Source organism: Leptopilina boulardi, unplaced genomic scaffold (genome assembly GCF_019393585.1).
Source record: "Leptopilina boulardi isolate dan_hultmark-lab unplaced genomic scaffold, ZJU_Lbou_2.1 LbouV2_302, whole genome shotgun sequence".
Lineage (NCBI taxonomy): Eukaryota > Metazoa > Arthropoda > Insecta > Hymenoptera > Figitidae > Leptopilina > Leptopilina boulardi.
Window position 1 is genome coordinate 1,024,464 of NW_026137866.1, and position 14,265 is coordinate 1,038,728.

At 21.6% G+C, this 14,265-nt stretch overlaps 2 protein-coding genes across 3 annotated transcripts; one reads left to right on the plus strand and one right to left on the minus strand.

Moving 5' to 3' along the window:
- Nucleotides 1-2,453: 2,453 nt before the first annotated feature.
- LOC127282886 (uncharacterized) lies at nt 2,454-6,475 on the minus strand. The gene is made up of 7 exons (XM_051307450.1): nt 6,200-6,475; nt 5,642-5,937; nt 4,634-4,909; nt 4,313-4,545; nt 3,944-4,204; nt 3,078-3,333; nt 2,454-2,999 (listed from the first exon to the last, which is right to left on the minus strand). The coding sequence occupies exons 2-7, from the start codon at nt 5,892-5,894 to the stop codon at nt 2,824-2,826; spliced, it is 1,455 nt and encodes a 484-aa protein (XP_051163407.1). The 5' UTR covers nt 5,895-5,937; nt 6,200-6,475; the 3' UTR covers nt 2,454-2,823.
- A 2,297-nt stretch (nt 6,476-8,772) lies between these two features.
- On the plus strand, nt 8,773-13,438 carry LOC127282891 (uncharacterized). 2 transcript variants are annotated; one of them, XM_051307471.1, is made up of 6 exons: nt 8,773-9,109; nt 10,757-10,789; nt 11,362-11,427; nt 11,515-11,677; nt 12,732-13,083; nt 13,166-13,438. In XM_051307471.1, the coding sequence occupies exons 1-6, from the start codon at nt 8,968-8,970 to the stop codon at nt 13,340-13,342; spliced, it is 933 nt and encodes a 310-aa protein (XP_051163428.1). In that variant the 5' UTR covers nt 8,773-8,967; the 3' UTR covers nt 13,343-13,438. The 2 variants fall into 2 exon arrangements, with proteins under 2 accessions (XP_051163428.1, XP_051163429.1); XM_051307472.1 differs by lacking the exon at nt 10,757-10,789 and having other exon boundaries at nt 8,774-9,109.
- The last annotated feature ends 827 nt before the right edge of the window (nt 13,439-14,265 follow it).

Below are 14,265 nucleotides of genomic sequence, written 5' to 3' on the forward strand. Positions count from 1 at the left end.
AAAAAAAAAGAAAATAATTTGACTTTATATAATATATTTAAGCAATAAATTTGTGCGTATATATTTTTATTGAAGATGATTATTTTTACAACTACCACAGTCATTACCGTTTTGTAAACAGTAACGTTCACATATTTACGTTATCCTTATAAGTCTTGTTTTATAATCCTTAAAAGATTTATTGAGAAAAAAAAAATAAAACAAATTGCTGTTTGCGCATATAGCGGAAGCCATTATATTTTTATAAATCGCAGATTCATATATATAAATAAAGTTATATATGAGTATTTAATTTGCTCAGTGGACTTTTTTTTCAAATGTACAAAAGTCACTTTTTTAAGAATATAAGTTCAAATTTTATAAAAAAAAAAAGTGTTATTACATTGTTCTATTTTTAACTATACAATTCTCTGGTACTTTAATGATTTATTCGAACAAAAAAATTTTTTTTAGTTAACTATAATTAACACAAAATAAAAATTTGTAATTTAATATAATTGTTAAAATAAATGAAATTAAATTAATATTTAGTATAATAAATAGAAATATTTAAATTATTCACAAAATAATAAATAAAAATAAAAAAAAGTTACAAAAGCACCAGAGAAGTGCTTACATATTGAAAGCAATTATTAATATTAAAAGCATAGTTTTCGAAGATGACAATAATTTTTAAAAGCAGCCACTAAAATTACTATAAAGAATTCAATTTATTTTTTTAATAATAATTATTATAAAATGATGCGCAGATTATTGAGCATTGTTCAATATCTATATACTAAAATATTTTTATTTTTTTTGTACTAATAACTGTTTAATTATATTACTAAATTTTTTTTTGGCCAACATTATGTAGCTATATCTATATTTTTTTGGCTCATGTGAATACTTTATGTTTTCATTAGGTCCGTATTTCAAATGAAATTCATTAAAAATCAACGAAAACTATTTTTTTTGTTTCAAACTTTTTCATTAAAAAAAATAAAATCTGTTTTTTGCTTTGTTTCTCTGAAAGGGATTATTATATATAAAATACTATTTTATGAATATAATAATTAGTTAATAATTACTATTCATATACACATTATAGTTATTTCTAATTAGCGATTATAATAAATAATTTTATTGATCTAATTAATAATTCATATCAATAACTATTTAATTATAATTATTATCAATATAACAAATATCAAATAATAAATTTGATAATTATAAAATTATAAAAATTAATTAAAATATTAAATAAAATTATTTATTAAATAATAACATTAAATAATTCTCATTGATTAATAAAAATAATAATAATTAGTTAATTAATTGTTATACAATTAACAATTAATAATATAATTAATTGTGGAATGATATTAAAATTTTGTTGACCTTAAATAAAATTTTTTTTTCGGTGTCCTAAATAAAGAAGAAGCACGTGTAAGAATGATTTATGACTGTTACAGAAGCGATTGTATAATATCATAAATTTACATATAATTATTGCTTGGAAATCACTCGAATAATTTTAATACAATAGGGACGATATAAATATTAAATTTGTCCAATTTGATTTAATTGAGACTAACATATATATTTATATAACACACGCTCTGTAACATTGGTATAATATACCCTTAACATTACAATCTTTTTTTTTTTATAACAATCAATTACCTATATTAATACATTTTTTTTCATTTATATATTCTACATCCATTAATCTATTTTTATATTTACGTATACACATTAAAAAATAATGCGATATAACAATTGTTCAAAAATTGCAATGTTTTTATTATTAAAATAAAATTTTATTGATATTGCATTAAATTTGCAATAACTTGAGAAAACCGGACGTTATCGTTGATACTCTCTATATTTATGTAGGAAACTTGTGATTATTGTTTTGTTGTATTTTTTTTTATTTATTATTTGATGCATATTTTTTTTTTACTTTATTTAATTTAGGCTTTCAGTGTAATTAAATAGGCATAGAATATCTAATTAAAAAAATAAATTTAATATTATTAATAATAAAAAATAAATAACATTTTTTCAACACGAAATATTGGATTTTTTAGAATATTCCAATACTTCGCCCTTTTAGAGTATATAATAAATAATACTGTTAATAAAAATATTAGAAATATTGATCATTAATATTTTTTTACTTTTATTATATGTAAAGATAAGAATTCCTAGATTTAAATTTAATTTTTTTAATTGTTCAACAAAAAAAATTGTTTAAATTTTTCTAGTCTTTACTTTTATGGATCATTTTCAAAATCTTCGACTTTTAATTTTCTAAAATCTTCAGATTCTTTTGTTTTAAGAATCCTTATGTTTTTTTATAATTTTCGGATTTTTAAAAATTTTCCTTTTAAAATATTTGTAGATCTTTCAATCTTTGTTAAAATATTTAGTTCTTTAGATTTTTTTTTCTAAATTAGTTCTTTATTAAAAAATTTTTAACTCTATTTTTCAAAAAAGTTTAGCTCTTTAGACCTTTTTTAATATTTTTTTTTTTTAGATGAAAGAATCATTTTTCAAATCTTCAGAAACTAGTTTATTTTTTCTCTAAAAAATTGTTATTAAATTTTGAATAAAAGATATTAAAATTTTTCATCTATTCACTAATTAGTAGAGTTTAGACAAAAAAAAAAAAAAAATTTTTTTACTTTCTAGGAAGCACAACTTTTTTTTTTTTCTTCAATTTTTCACTTATATCTTTGGGCGGATTTTGTTTTCGTTTAAATATAATATTATGGCTAAAAATACTAGCAACATTATTTTTTTTTTGTTTTAAATAAATATATAAATATATATGTAAATTTACCTACAAAAAGAATCACTTTGAATATTATTTGTTGATTGAAGTATCTGATAGGGTGGCAAGGTTTCTTTAAAATGTGATTTCGTCAATAATCCTAATCCAAGAAGAACAACAGGAAGACCAATGAGAGCACAAATTAATTCACCCGTGACACCCGGCGACAATGTAATCCATCCTGAAAATAAATATTTAATTAAATTAATATGCAATTTAAAAAAAAAATTTTTTTTTTTTTCAAAATAAAATTGAATACCTCCATTTATACCAACATCCATTTTATAGATGCTCCACCAAATACCTGACAATGGCAACGAAACAGTAGTGGCAGCAACACTAAAAACGGCACTTTCGCACATGGAGAGAAAATTTACAATTGAAATAGCAAACATCACATAAGCACAGAGAAATGTCCAAGCATGTCCTGATACATTGGTACAAGAGCTGCTTCCCTTGACGTGACACATTAAACCATATTTGATTGTACGATACAAATCTGCCGGGAGAAGTCCCTGAAATAATACCAAAAAGAGAAATATTAAAAAAGAAAAATTAATTTTAAAAATTTAATTCAAATAATCGTTTATTTTATTATTAAATAATTTATTACTTGAGCCGAATTTTTTTTTTTTTTAAATAAACTGTATTAATAATTTTTCTAATAAATTGACTCAAATAAATAATTATTTGAATAATTTTTTTAAAATGAATTTTTAAATTGGAACACCTTGTGATAATTTCTAAAAACATTACTTTTTAAAAATGGTACTTTCTAATAATGATAATTTTTTAATTACCAATAAAATGGTTGTTTCTAATAATTAATAAAAATAAAAAATCTCATAGAATGAAAGTAATTAAAAAACTATCAATAAAAAAAAAATTAAAAAAATTGGTATCAACTATATTTAATGAATCAACCATTTTGTCGATAGTTTTACCATTATTTGAAACTACCATTATTCAACATTGACACTATGTAAGAAACTGCCATTAGTTGTAATTTACCATCAATTGATGAGAATAATTTTAATTTCCAAAAAATAATGGAATTTTTTTATTATAATATCAATAAATGTGAATTACAACCAGTAGTAGTTTCAAACCATCATCGTAACTTACTCTTCCAATCCCGGGCAAAGTATCGATCCAGGTGAAGAGCAAAATCACGATAAATGTGACAATGTGTATATATAAAAGTGTTTCTAAAATCGGTGGTTTTGGAAAGGTTTTTGGTTTTATTGTTGGATCTGGATCGGTGACATGTAATAATCGGCCACCATCCTCAACATTAGTTCTTCGTCTAACATCACGCGATGAAACTAAACGTGATACAGTTTGTAAAAAATTACTGTGATTTGTTGGTAACAAAGGTCCAGTATTCTGTAAACATATTTATCAAATTTTAATAAAAATAAAAAATAAATAAATCAAAATAAAATCAAAATTTTATATCAAAATTTAATAAAATAAAAAATTTGTAAATTTTACCCCAGTGGTAAAGAGACGTTCAAGAATAGTGAAAAACATTGTAAATGCAGCAAGTGCAAGTACATAAACAAATGTCCAAACAGCTCTTATTCCCCATGATCCTCTCATAGACATTGTATGACCAGAAATTTCCCTTCCTCGACAACGAAACTCATCACAAAGTCCATAATCAACACTTATAAAAAGTCCCACAATTATTGTTGTACTCGAGAATATACGTTGTAGACTCATCACTGAAAAATAAAAATAATAATAAATATTAATGAAAAATGACATTTTTTTTTTTTTATGAATAGAATTAAAAAAAAATAATTAACTTACTTTTGTGACAGAAGAAAAAATAATAAATGAGTGAAAAAACAAGGACAATGCCTTTTATTGGATCTTGCAAATGACAAAGGACTCTGTTTTGGTCCAAGGATAGACCGATGAGAATACCTGAAGTCGCATACAGCAAACTGATTTTCAAAATAACATTACGTGGTATTGAAATTCTAGTGCTGCTTGGAATTGGAATTGGCGATGGTGAAATTTTTTCTTTAACGAAATAAACAATGGCCAGAATACAAACTGAACCAAATGCAGTAAACAGTAGTGCTGGAAAATAAAAAATAAATTTTTAAAAGAAAAAAAAATTTAAATACTAAAAAAAACAACAAAAAATGCTAATATTTAAAATTATTCAATTATGTCGAAAATTGTTTAAAGATTTTTTTTTTAATAATTAAATATGAGAAAAAAAAATGTTACAACTTTCGACCTTGAATATTTCACTGAACTAAACTTTCACTAGTGCCGCCCCTTCAAAACTTTCAAGAATGTTAAATGCAACTTAACTAAAATAGTGTTTAAATAACAGCACGTAAGTTTTATATCTTGCATAAGATTCATTTCAGATTGAGATAAAAAAAAATGCGATGCAAAAATTCTTTACTTTACAATGTATAGAGTATACAAAAAAAATTTTTTTGCTCATAATTTAGTATTTAATTTTATTATTAAATAATTAAAAAATTAGGTATTTATCGAATTTATTATTTATTTAATTTCTTTAGCTCAAATAGAATTTTTTTTTTGTTTAGAATATTTCTTAAATATTTACAATTTTCTCATGATAATTTTTTATTTTTTAAATAATTCCTAAATTGCAAGGAAATATTCCAAAGAAAAAAATTTTTTTTTTTAAACAAAATTCGTTTATAAAAAAAATTTCCTACAACATAGAAAATAAATGTAAAAAAAATTTTTAAATATACAAATTGATGAATAAAAAATTAATTTATTTAGAATGAAAAAAAAACGAATTAAATTTTTAATTGAATAAATTACCTGAATATCCATTGGAGACAGCGCTGACACTTTCCAGATAAAGGGGAAAACTAATTACAAGAATACTAACGGATACAATAACCGTGCATAGTGTAAAAATAAAACTGAATTTTTTCCAATTTGGACTGTCCGTGTCAAAGGGTTTTTCTAATGATTGATAACCAACAAAGGGTGGTTCTTCAGTGTCAGAATATTCTTCAATTTCAATGTCACTTCCAGTGCAACGTAATTCTTCCTGTTCATCATCCTCCATAATTTTTTTTAATCGAATTTTCAATCTAACGATTTATTTTTTTCTGTAAAATGAAAAAAAATATAAATAACAAAAACAACAATAATAATAATAATAATATTATTAATAATAATAATATTATTAATAATAATAATAATAATAATATTATAATAATTATAAAAATATTAATAAAAATCGAAAAATAGAAATATAAAAATTGCAAAAATAAAACAGTAATAATTACTGTAATAATAAAATTATAATTTCAATTTTTTGTACATTTATCACAGAAAAATGAATATTAAACAATATAATTAAAAACTTACCCCTTTTTTTTTATTAAAGAGATAATCTCAAAAACTTAACCTGCCACCGCCCAAAGAGAATGAAAAATCACAGTTTTTGCTTTCTAATTTGCAAATAGGAAAATACATTTGTATTATAATTTATTGGTAATTAAACATTCCTTTCGTGAAATTCTACTTCTTATATTGAGTAATATTTTTCGTTATTATAGAAAAAAATAAAAATAAATAACACTTCGTTTTCTCCCTCGCTTCTGTTTAATGTGCGTCGATGCAGAATTTTTATGCTTCAAAGTTACGCTTGCGCGTCTCTATTTTTGTTATTATTCAATTCGTATATATGTATATATATTACTATTACGTCTGCATTATGCACCAATTTTCTATTAAAATTTAATTTTCTCTATATTTTCTTCATTAATTAAAAATTGTATATATATAATAATTTTCCCTATTGTAAACTCTATCAAGTAACGATGAAAAAAAAATATTTCCATTGTCTTATCACAAATAATATTTTATCGCAAATTTTTTTTTTTAATAATCACAAAATGATTGAAATTATTTATAAAATCGCGGTGTAATGAGTGAAATATAAAGGTGAATTTTATTTTAATTAGTGGAATAAATTAAATGTTTTGAATTAAATTATAAATATATTTAATTCATTAAAAAAATTTAATATTATAAATTAAATTATTTTTTTATTTATAATTATGTAATTTTTTGTCTAGATTTTGAAAATAAGTTTTAATTTAATTTTTGACATTAAATTATTTTTTACTATTATTGTAGAAATAAATAAATAATTATTATTAAATTTAAAAAAAAATTTAGTGTGAAATTTTGATAATTGCGAATAAAATATTTTAAATCTTTTTCTGTTTAGACTTTGTTAGGGAGAAAATTTGCATATGTTACAATTATTGATAACACCTTCTTCGAGTTCAAAAGGTTCTCGCATTTTAGATAAACTTTCTGAAATGAGACTCGCATATACATTATATATATATATATATATATAAATATTAATTATTAGAATAATAATCATTTTATGTGGAAGGATTTTTTTTTATCCAGATTCAACGTCACATTTTGACCATGACCAAATGATCACTGTGCGGTCTATAATTTTTGTTTTTTTATTCATTATGACTAAACTTAAATATGATAATTATGCATAATTTATTAATAATAATCTCACCTACGTGATTCAAAACTACATTTTTAATATATGTAAATTCCAATTATATGATGATTTATTAAAGTATATTTTTTCAAATTATTTAATATTTTCCTTTTTTTCCTGATCATAATTTTATAATTAAATTTTATATTAATTAGATTAATATAAATCCAAATTTATAAATTAATTAAATAGAGTCCAATTAATTAATTTTGATTCTCAACTTTTTACTCCTCAAGTGCCAACATCAAGTTGGACTTCTAATTAAAAAACACCGAGTGTAATTTAAAAATTTACTTAAATAAGAGAAAGAATTCATGAAATGAAATTAAAAAAAAAAAATAAATAAAGTTCTCAAAAATTATTTCTTTTAAATTTCAAAGAGAAATAGTTAAGAAATATTAATTTATTCCTATTTAAATATAAATATAATTGAAATAAAAATATCAACCTCGAAAATAATAAAAAAAAAAAAAAAAACAAATGTTGACAGATATTCATTGATATTTCAATGAAATATTTATTAATAAAATGCAAATAAATTAAAGAATAAGAATAGAGCAATAAATTGTGTTCTTTTTTTTTAAATCAATAAAATTAAACTATTACACTGAAAAAAAATTATTTAATTCAAATAATTGGTTTACTTGGACTATTATAAAATAAATATTTAATTGAAACAAATAATTTTTATTTTTATTAAATAATTTTTTTTTTGGGACCAATAATAATTTCTGTATATTTAATAATAATTTTCTGTATATAATCTCAAACAATAATTATTTGATACAAATAAATATTTATTTGATAATAGTCAAGTAATCGATTATATTTGAATCAAATAAATTTTTTTTTCAGTATGAATAAAAGCGCAATTTTCTTAATTGGAGTTAATCGATCACGCGTGATTCAATTCGTTAATCAATCTCGATTTACAATAATTCGCACAGTTCACGCCTATAATTGAATCAAAAGAAAATCAATTGGAATTGTATTATTTTTTCGACCGTGCAAATTTATTTCAATACTAATTATTTTATTTATAATAATAATAATAATAATAATAATAATAATAATAATAATAATAATAATAATAATTGTTAATATTAATTATAATAATTGTTATAATTGTTATAATTAATTATAATATGATTATTAATTGTAATAATAATTTATTACTTATTTAAAAATAATTTTTAAAAGTTAATTAAAAAAAAATTTATCAATCTAATTTTTTCCCTAAAAAAATATTTTTTTTTTTTTTGCATCAGGACAACATATTTATTACCTTTTGCATGTCACACACAATATACATGTGTTTGCCTGTTTGAAACATGTACATTGCCATTTCATAATAGCTAAACGAACTCATACATACTCATATTGCAGTGAGGCACATTGCCGTGTTTTTCAGCTTGTCTGTCAGTCTGCCAGTATGCCTTCCTGATTACTTGAGTGCGGATCGGTTCTCTTTTCTCTCTTTCTGCGATTTTTTTTATAAAAAATAATTTTTCTACTGAAAGTGTATAAAAAAAAAAATTTTTTTTTTTTAAATTAAACATTAAAAAAAAAATTATTATAAAAATTAAAAAAGAAAAAAAAAATGTTACTCTCAAGAATGACACGAAAATTTTTGTCAATTTTTGTTCTTGGCATATGCAATATTGTCATTGTCAAATCAGTTAATCCTGCAACAACAATTATTGGTGGAATAACAAATGTTGCTACAAGTGCGACAAATTTCCGTAAGTTTTCATTTTAATATATATATATACACACACGTTCTTATGATACTTTCTCTCTCTCAATGGTTTTACAATTGCACGACGAATTATGTACTGCAAAAGTAAATGTGAGGCATTTATATATTATAGTGAAAATATTTTACCTATGAAAGGAAAATTGTCGTTCACGTTATAAAAAAAAAAAAAAAATCAACAAAGAATTAGAATTGACGATTTTCTCATTTTAAGAAAATTTTCCGATTGGGGTTTTCCCTAATTTTTTCTTTAATTTTTTTTTTATTATTAAATTACTGGTAGCAAAGGATAAAGTTCAATTTTTATCAAATTTTTTTTTTCAATTTGATTTAAATTTTTTTTATTCTATTTAGACTTACATTTACTTTATATAGTGATTTAAATTTTTTTTTTATTTATCGATAGTAAATAATTAGTACAAAAGCTTGCGCTTATTTTCTGCTATAATCTATTTTGTGTGATTATTGTAATTCTATATAGAAATTTCTTTTGTGAATCTAATAATTTATTCGTTAATTTCTTTTTTATTTGAAAACAATTTTTTTTTATACAAAAATTAAAAATTTTTGCCATTAAAGTATTTACAATTTTCTATACTTTTTGAAAAATCTTGCAAAAAATTTTTTTATTTAAATAAAACTATTATTCTTTTAGATTATTTCATTTTATTTGCTACTTATAAATTAAAATTATAATTGTTATTACCTATTTAAAAATTTTTTTTATTCAAATAAATTTGAATTAAAAAATTACGAAAATTTTTTTCACGATTAATTATTTAAAAAAGTAATGAAAATTATAATAATAAAAATTTAATGCGAATGTAAAATTCGAAAATACAAAAAATTGCATTTTTATATTTTGATTAGGAAAAAATATTTCCAGTATACTAAAGGAAAAAAAAAAAATAAAAATGTTATTCTTATGCAACAAACTAAACAATAAATAAGTCGTCCTTAATTCAAATAATCTGAGTGGATTTCCGCATTCAAACAAGCTTTGTGCGGTTTAGTTAAACCGCCTTTTATGCAATTCATCAAAAATCGTATACATTCTTTGTTTTTACTCTCATTCACTGATTTCTCAATTTTGTTTTCTTGTAGAGGTATCATTATTTGTTTTTTTTTTTTTTTATTTATTATCCGCTTATTATTTTTTGTACAATGCTTATTCAATTTTTACCTTGATAATAATTTTCTATTTTTCTTTTTTTTTAATATACTTTTGATTATTTAAATAAATTTTATTTAATACAATGAAACAATTATAATTATCCCATAATTTAATATTTTTTCATTAAAAATTTTGCGTTTTTTACTTAAAGTGACAAAAGGAAATAACGTCTAAATAATAAAATTATTGTTTCCTGAATCGTATAATTTTCTAATTTGAAATTCTCACCGGTTGATTTATAAAAAGAGCATGCACAATTTCTTAATAAGAGAATTTAAAAACATCGCACGAATCGCTAAAGTAATGGAAATAACTTAAGGCTTTAAGAAAAAAGAAAAAAAAAATCTGTGTGTCTCTTAAAAATTATTCAAATTTCGTAAAAAAAAAAAAAGTGTCTATAATATACTGTGAAACATTTTAAATGTTCCATCATTGTACAAAAAGTTTTATATTTTCCAGTATACAAAGAAGGATCAGATATAATGAGATTCTGTAAGTTCTACCGTTTCATTTTTTTTCACTAGATATATATGAATATCAACAATTTCATTTCAAAATTACATGCACAAAAAAAAAAAAAATTTTCCAAATTTTCCACTGTTACGTAAATAACTGTAACAGTTACATTGTTGCATAACCTGGAATATAATTCAGAATGCAATTAAATTTTTTAATTAAAAAAAAAAAATCTTGATAAAAGAAAACCAATGAAAAATTAACACGCGATTTTATTTTTTTTATTTATTTTCTCTTTGAAAATTAAAATTCATACAACCGGTTTCAATTAGTTCCAATAAGTATTTTTTGTAACAAATTCCAGGGATATAAAAAAAAAAATTCCCAAATTGAAAAACAAATATCAATTTTTTTCCGAATTTTTATTATTAATATCGAGAGCTGTTAATAAAACAAGCGAGTTATAAAAACCACAGAAAGAAAGTTTATGAACCATAAAAAAATTATATAGCGTAAAAATTTGTTATGACAATTTCCGTGTTGTAAATATTTAAAAAAAAAAAAAAAATTAAATTTTTTTTTCAAAATTATTACATATTCATTTTTAGTGGAACGGGCAGTCGATAAACCGAAGAGTATCATTTTAAATGCAACAAGAGTGACTACTGACTTAAGTAAGTCTCTATAACAAATTTTTTTTGAATAATTATCATTAATTTTCATCGAAAAAAAATTTTTCAAACTAATTTTAAAAAGATCAGTCGACAGTGCCGCGTCAAAAGGATTTGAATTCAAATTGAGGAGATTTCTGGAAAAATTTCGCTCAAGAATGCCCCATGGAATACCTGATCTTGGAATTCCCCCACTGGAACCACTTACAATTGAGGAGGCGGTTTTTGTAACGAGAAATCCGGAAATAGGAAAGTACGTTTCTTTTTTTGTTATTTTCTAACATAGAGGCAATTTTATATTAATTTACATTTTTAATAATTTTTTCAATATTATAATTAAAATTAATAATTCGTTATTAATAAGCAATAAATTAATTCTTTAATTAATTAATTATTATTATTTTTAATTCAATTTCATTGAAAACAATATCCAAAAGAAGATAAATGAAAGCAATTGTTTTGTATAATAATTATTGAGAAAGTTAACTATGAAATATGATTTTGCTAATTCGCAACGATCTAACGAGAATCACAAAAATATTATTAATATTTCCTAATAATTATAATACGATTAATCATTTGTCTGTAATTTTTTTTTTTTTATTTTGAACGGAAATCCTGTTTTTTATCCTAATAAAATTGTTTAATAATAATTGAGATTACTAAATATATAAATACAGGAAGAAATTATAATTTTATCCCATAAAAAGATTCCTTATTGTTTTCACTGACAATATTAAAGTACTTGAAAAAATTAGGCGGAAATTTTTTTTTCACTTTCGAGTCAATTTCAAGGTATAAAAATTGTTTTTCTTCCTTTGTAATTAATTATTTAAATAATTAAATTCAATAAATAAATAAATTAATTTAATTAAATTAATAAATTAATTATATAAATAATAATTCGTTTATATTTATTAATTAATAGCTTTAATTAATTTTTATCTAAACTTTAATTACAAAATTAATTGTCATTGTGCTATCATTAATTTTGTTATTCCTTTTGAAATTACGTTAAGCCCCTTTTTTTTACTAGATTACGTCATTAAAAAATTCATCAAAATTATTTTACTTTTTCTATCTATTTGCTTAGAGCAAATTGATTCATCGTAAGAATAAAAAAAATATCAAAACAAGTAGATTAAACATCATGAGTGATCTTTGAATATGAATAATTCGTTAACATTTTTTTAAAACTATTATCATTGAGATTTTTATTTTCAAAAAGCATTTAAAAAAAAATTATCAGAAAAAAAAGAATGTAATTTTTTTTATTGGAAATCAATTTTTTTTCTAACACTTTTTAGAGTGAAATTAGAATTGAAGGACGTGGAAATTGATCATCTATCAACATTTATTGTTGATCGGGCAAGACTATCATTGAGTGGACCAACAATTGCTGTTAATATAACAGTACCAACAATTTACGCTCATGGTGATTACAAATTATCAGGAATATTGGGAGATATGTTCCCTCTAAAGGGTTCTGGACCATTTCAAGTTGTAATTTATGGATTTAAAGCCTATGTACATACTGTTCTTGGCTATTCAAGAGGAATGTATATGAAAAGTTTTGAACTCGATTTTTCACTCGAGGCGGTTGATCTTGCACTTGAAAATTTAATGGGAGATGAAAAAGTCAGTAAAGTCATGAACGAGGTATTAATTTTTTTTTCCTAATTATAATTAATTATTTTTTAATAATTATTGTAAATAATTCGAAATTAATTTTTGTCCAAAGGTTATAAGAGAAATTGCACCAGAAGCCGTTGAACTAATAAAGCCCGAGATTTTGCCAAAAATTCAGGACTTCATTGCAGCACGGGCAAACGATACAATTTATCATTTAACATTAAAAGAGGTATTAAATGTTCTTATAGGCGAAACTGAAGTTAGAGATTTTATAGTTCTTCCATAAAATGTTTCTAGTTTTTCTTTTAATTACCAAAAAAAAATTGATATATTTATATTAAAAACATTGGACACCCAGCTACGATTTAAAAAAAAATAGAAATCAATTTCAGTTGTTAGTGACATGCCAAAGTGATTTTTACAATTTGTCTTTTTTTAGCTCGAGTATTGAAGCACATTTAGATATCAAGTGCCATTTTTATTATGTTTAGTGTAAGATATACTATTATTTTACAGTAATTTTTACAATAATAATAATATTCTAAATAATTAACAAACTGTACAGTTCAGTATCAATAGTATTTTAGTATAGTGATACTTTTATAAAAAAAAAAACCATTGACAATAAATTATGAAATTTTGTTTTACATTTGATGTCATTTTTTTCTACTTTATTTAAAAAAAAAAATTGTATCAACCCCATTAAAAAAAAATATTTTCAACAAAGGTAGGACACATTTAATTATTTTTGGAATATTTTAAAGAATATTTTTATACCTCATTTCAATTGATCGATTTTTATAATTTTCCAAAGCAAAACTGCTGATACAAATTAATGTCAGAAAAAAACTATAATCAATATTTTTTTTATATCTTAACCGTTCTAGGAAAGTTTATCTTTCATTTAAAAGGAAAAAAAAAGTAAAACATGATTTTTTCTTTATGTCTACAAATCGTTGCTTTTTTTAGACAGAGAATTCAAATTTAATTAAAAATAACTAAAATTGAATTAAAAAAAAAAATGTTTAAATTGAATGGATCTAAAAAATGAGATTCTGTATTTTTTTGCATTGTATAATTTTTCTATTTGGAGAGCAGTCTTGGAATTTTGTACAAAAAACGTACAATAAGCAATTTTTTTTTTTATCATTGGTATGTTGATTCTTTTGTGATGACATTTAGTTAACATTATAACAGTCAAAAACCAAA

What these genes read in the sequence shown, in the direction of transcription:
- LOC127282886 (XM_051307450.1), bottom strand. Translation starts at nt 5,894, where the DNA reads ATGGAGGATGATGAACAGGAAGAATTACGTTGCACTGGAAGTGACATT. An exon ending in TGTCTCCAATGGATATTCAG is followed by an intron (nt 4,910 to 5,641) that starts GTAATTTATTCA and finishes TTTATTTTCCAG; the next exon opens with CACTACTGTTTACTGCATTT. An exon ending in GGATGTTGGTATAAATGGAG is followed by an intron (nt 3,000 to 3,077) that starts GTATTCAATTTT and finishes ATTTATTTTCAG; the next exon opens with GATGGATTACATTGTCGCCG.
- LOC127282891 (XM_051307471.1), top strand. Translation starts at nt 8,968, where the DNA reads ATGTTACTCTCAAGAATGACACGAAAATTTTTGTCAATTTTTGTTCTT. An exon ending in TACAAGTGCGACAAATTTCC is followed by an intron (nt 9,110 to 10,756) that starts GTAAGTTTTCAT and finishes TATATTTTCCAG; the next exon opens with TATACAAAGAAGGATCAGAT. An exon ending in AAGAGTGACTACTGACTTAA is followed by an intron (nt 11,428 to 11,514) that starts GTAAGTCTCTAT and finishes TAAAAAGATCAG; the next exon opens with TCGACAGTGCCGCGTCAAAA.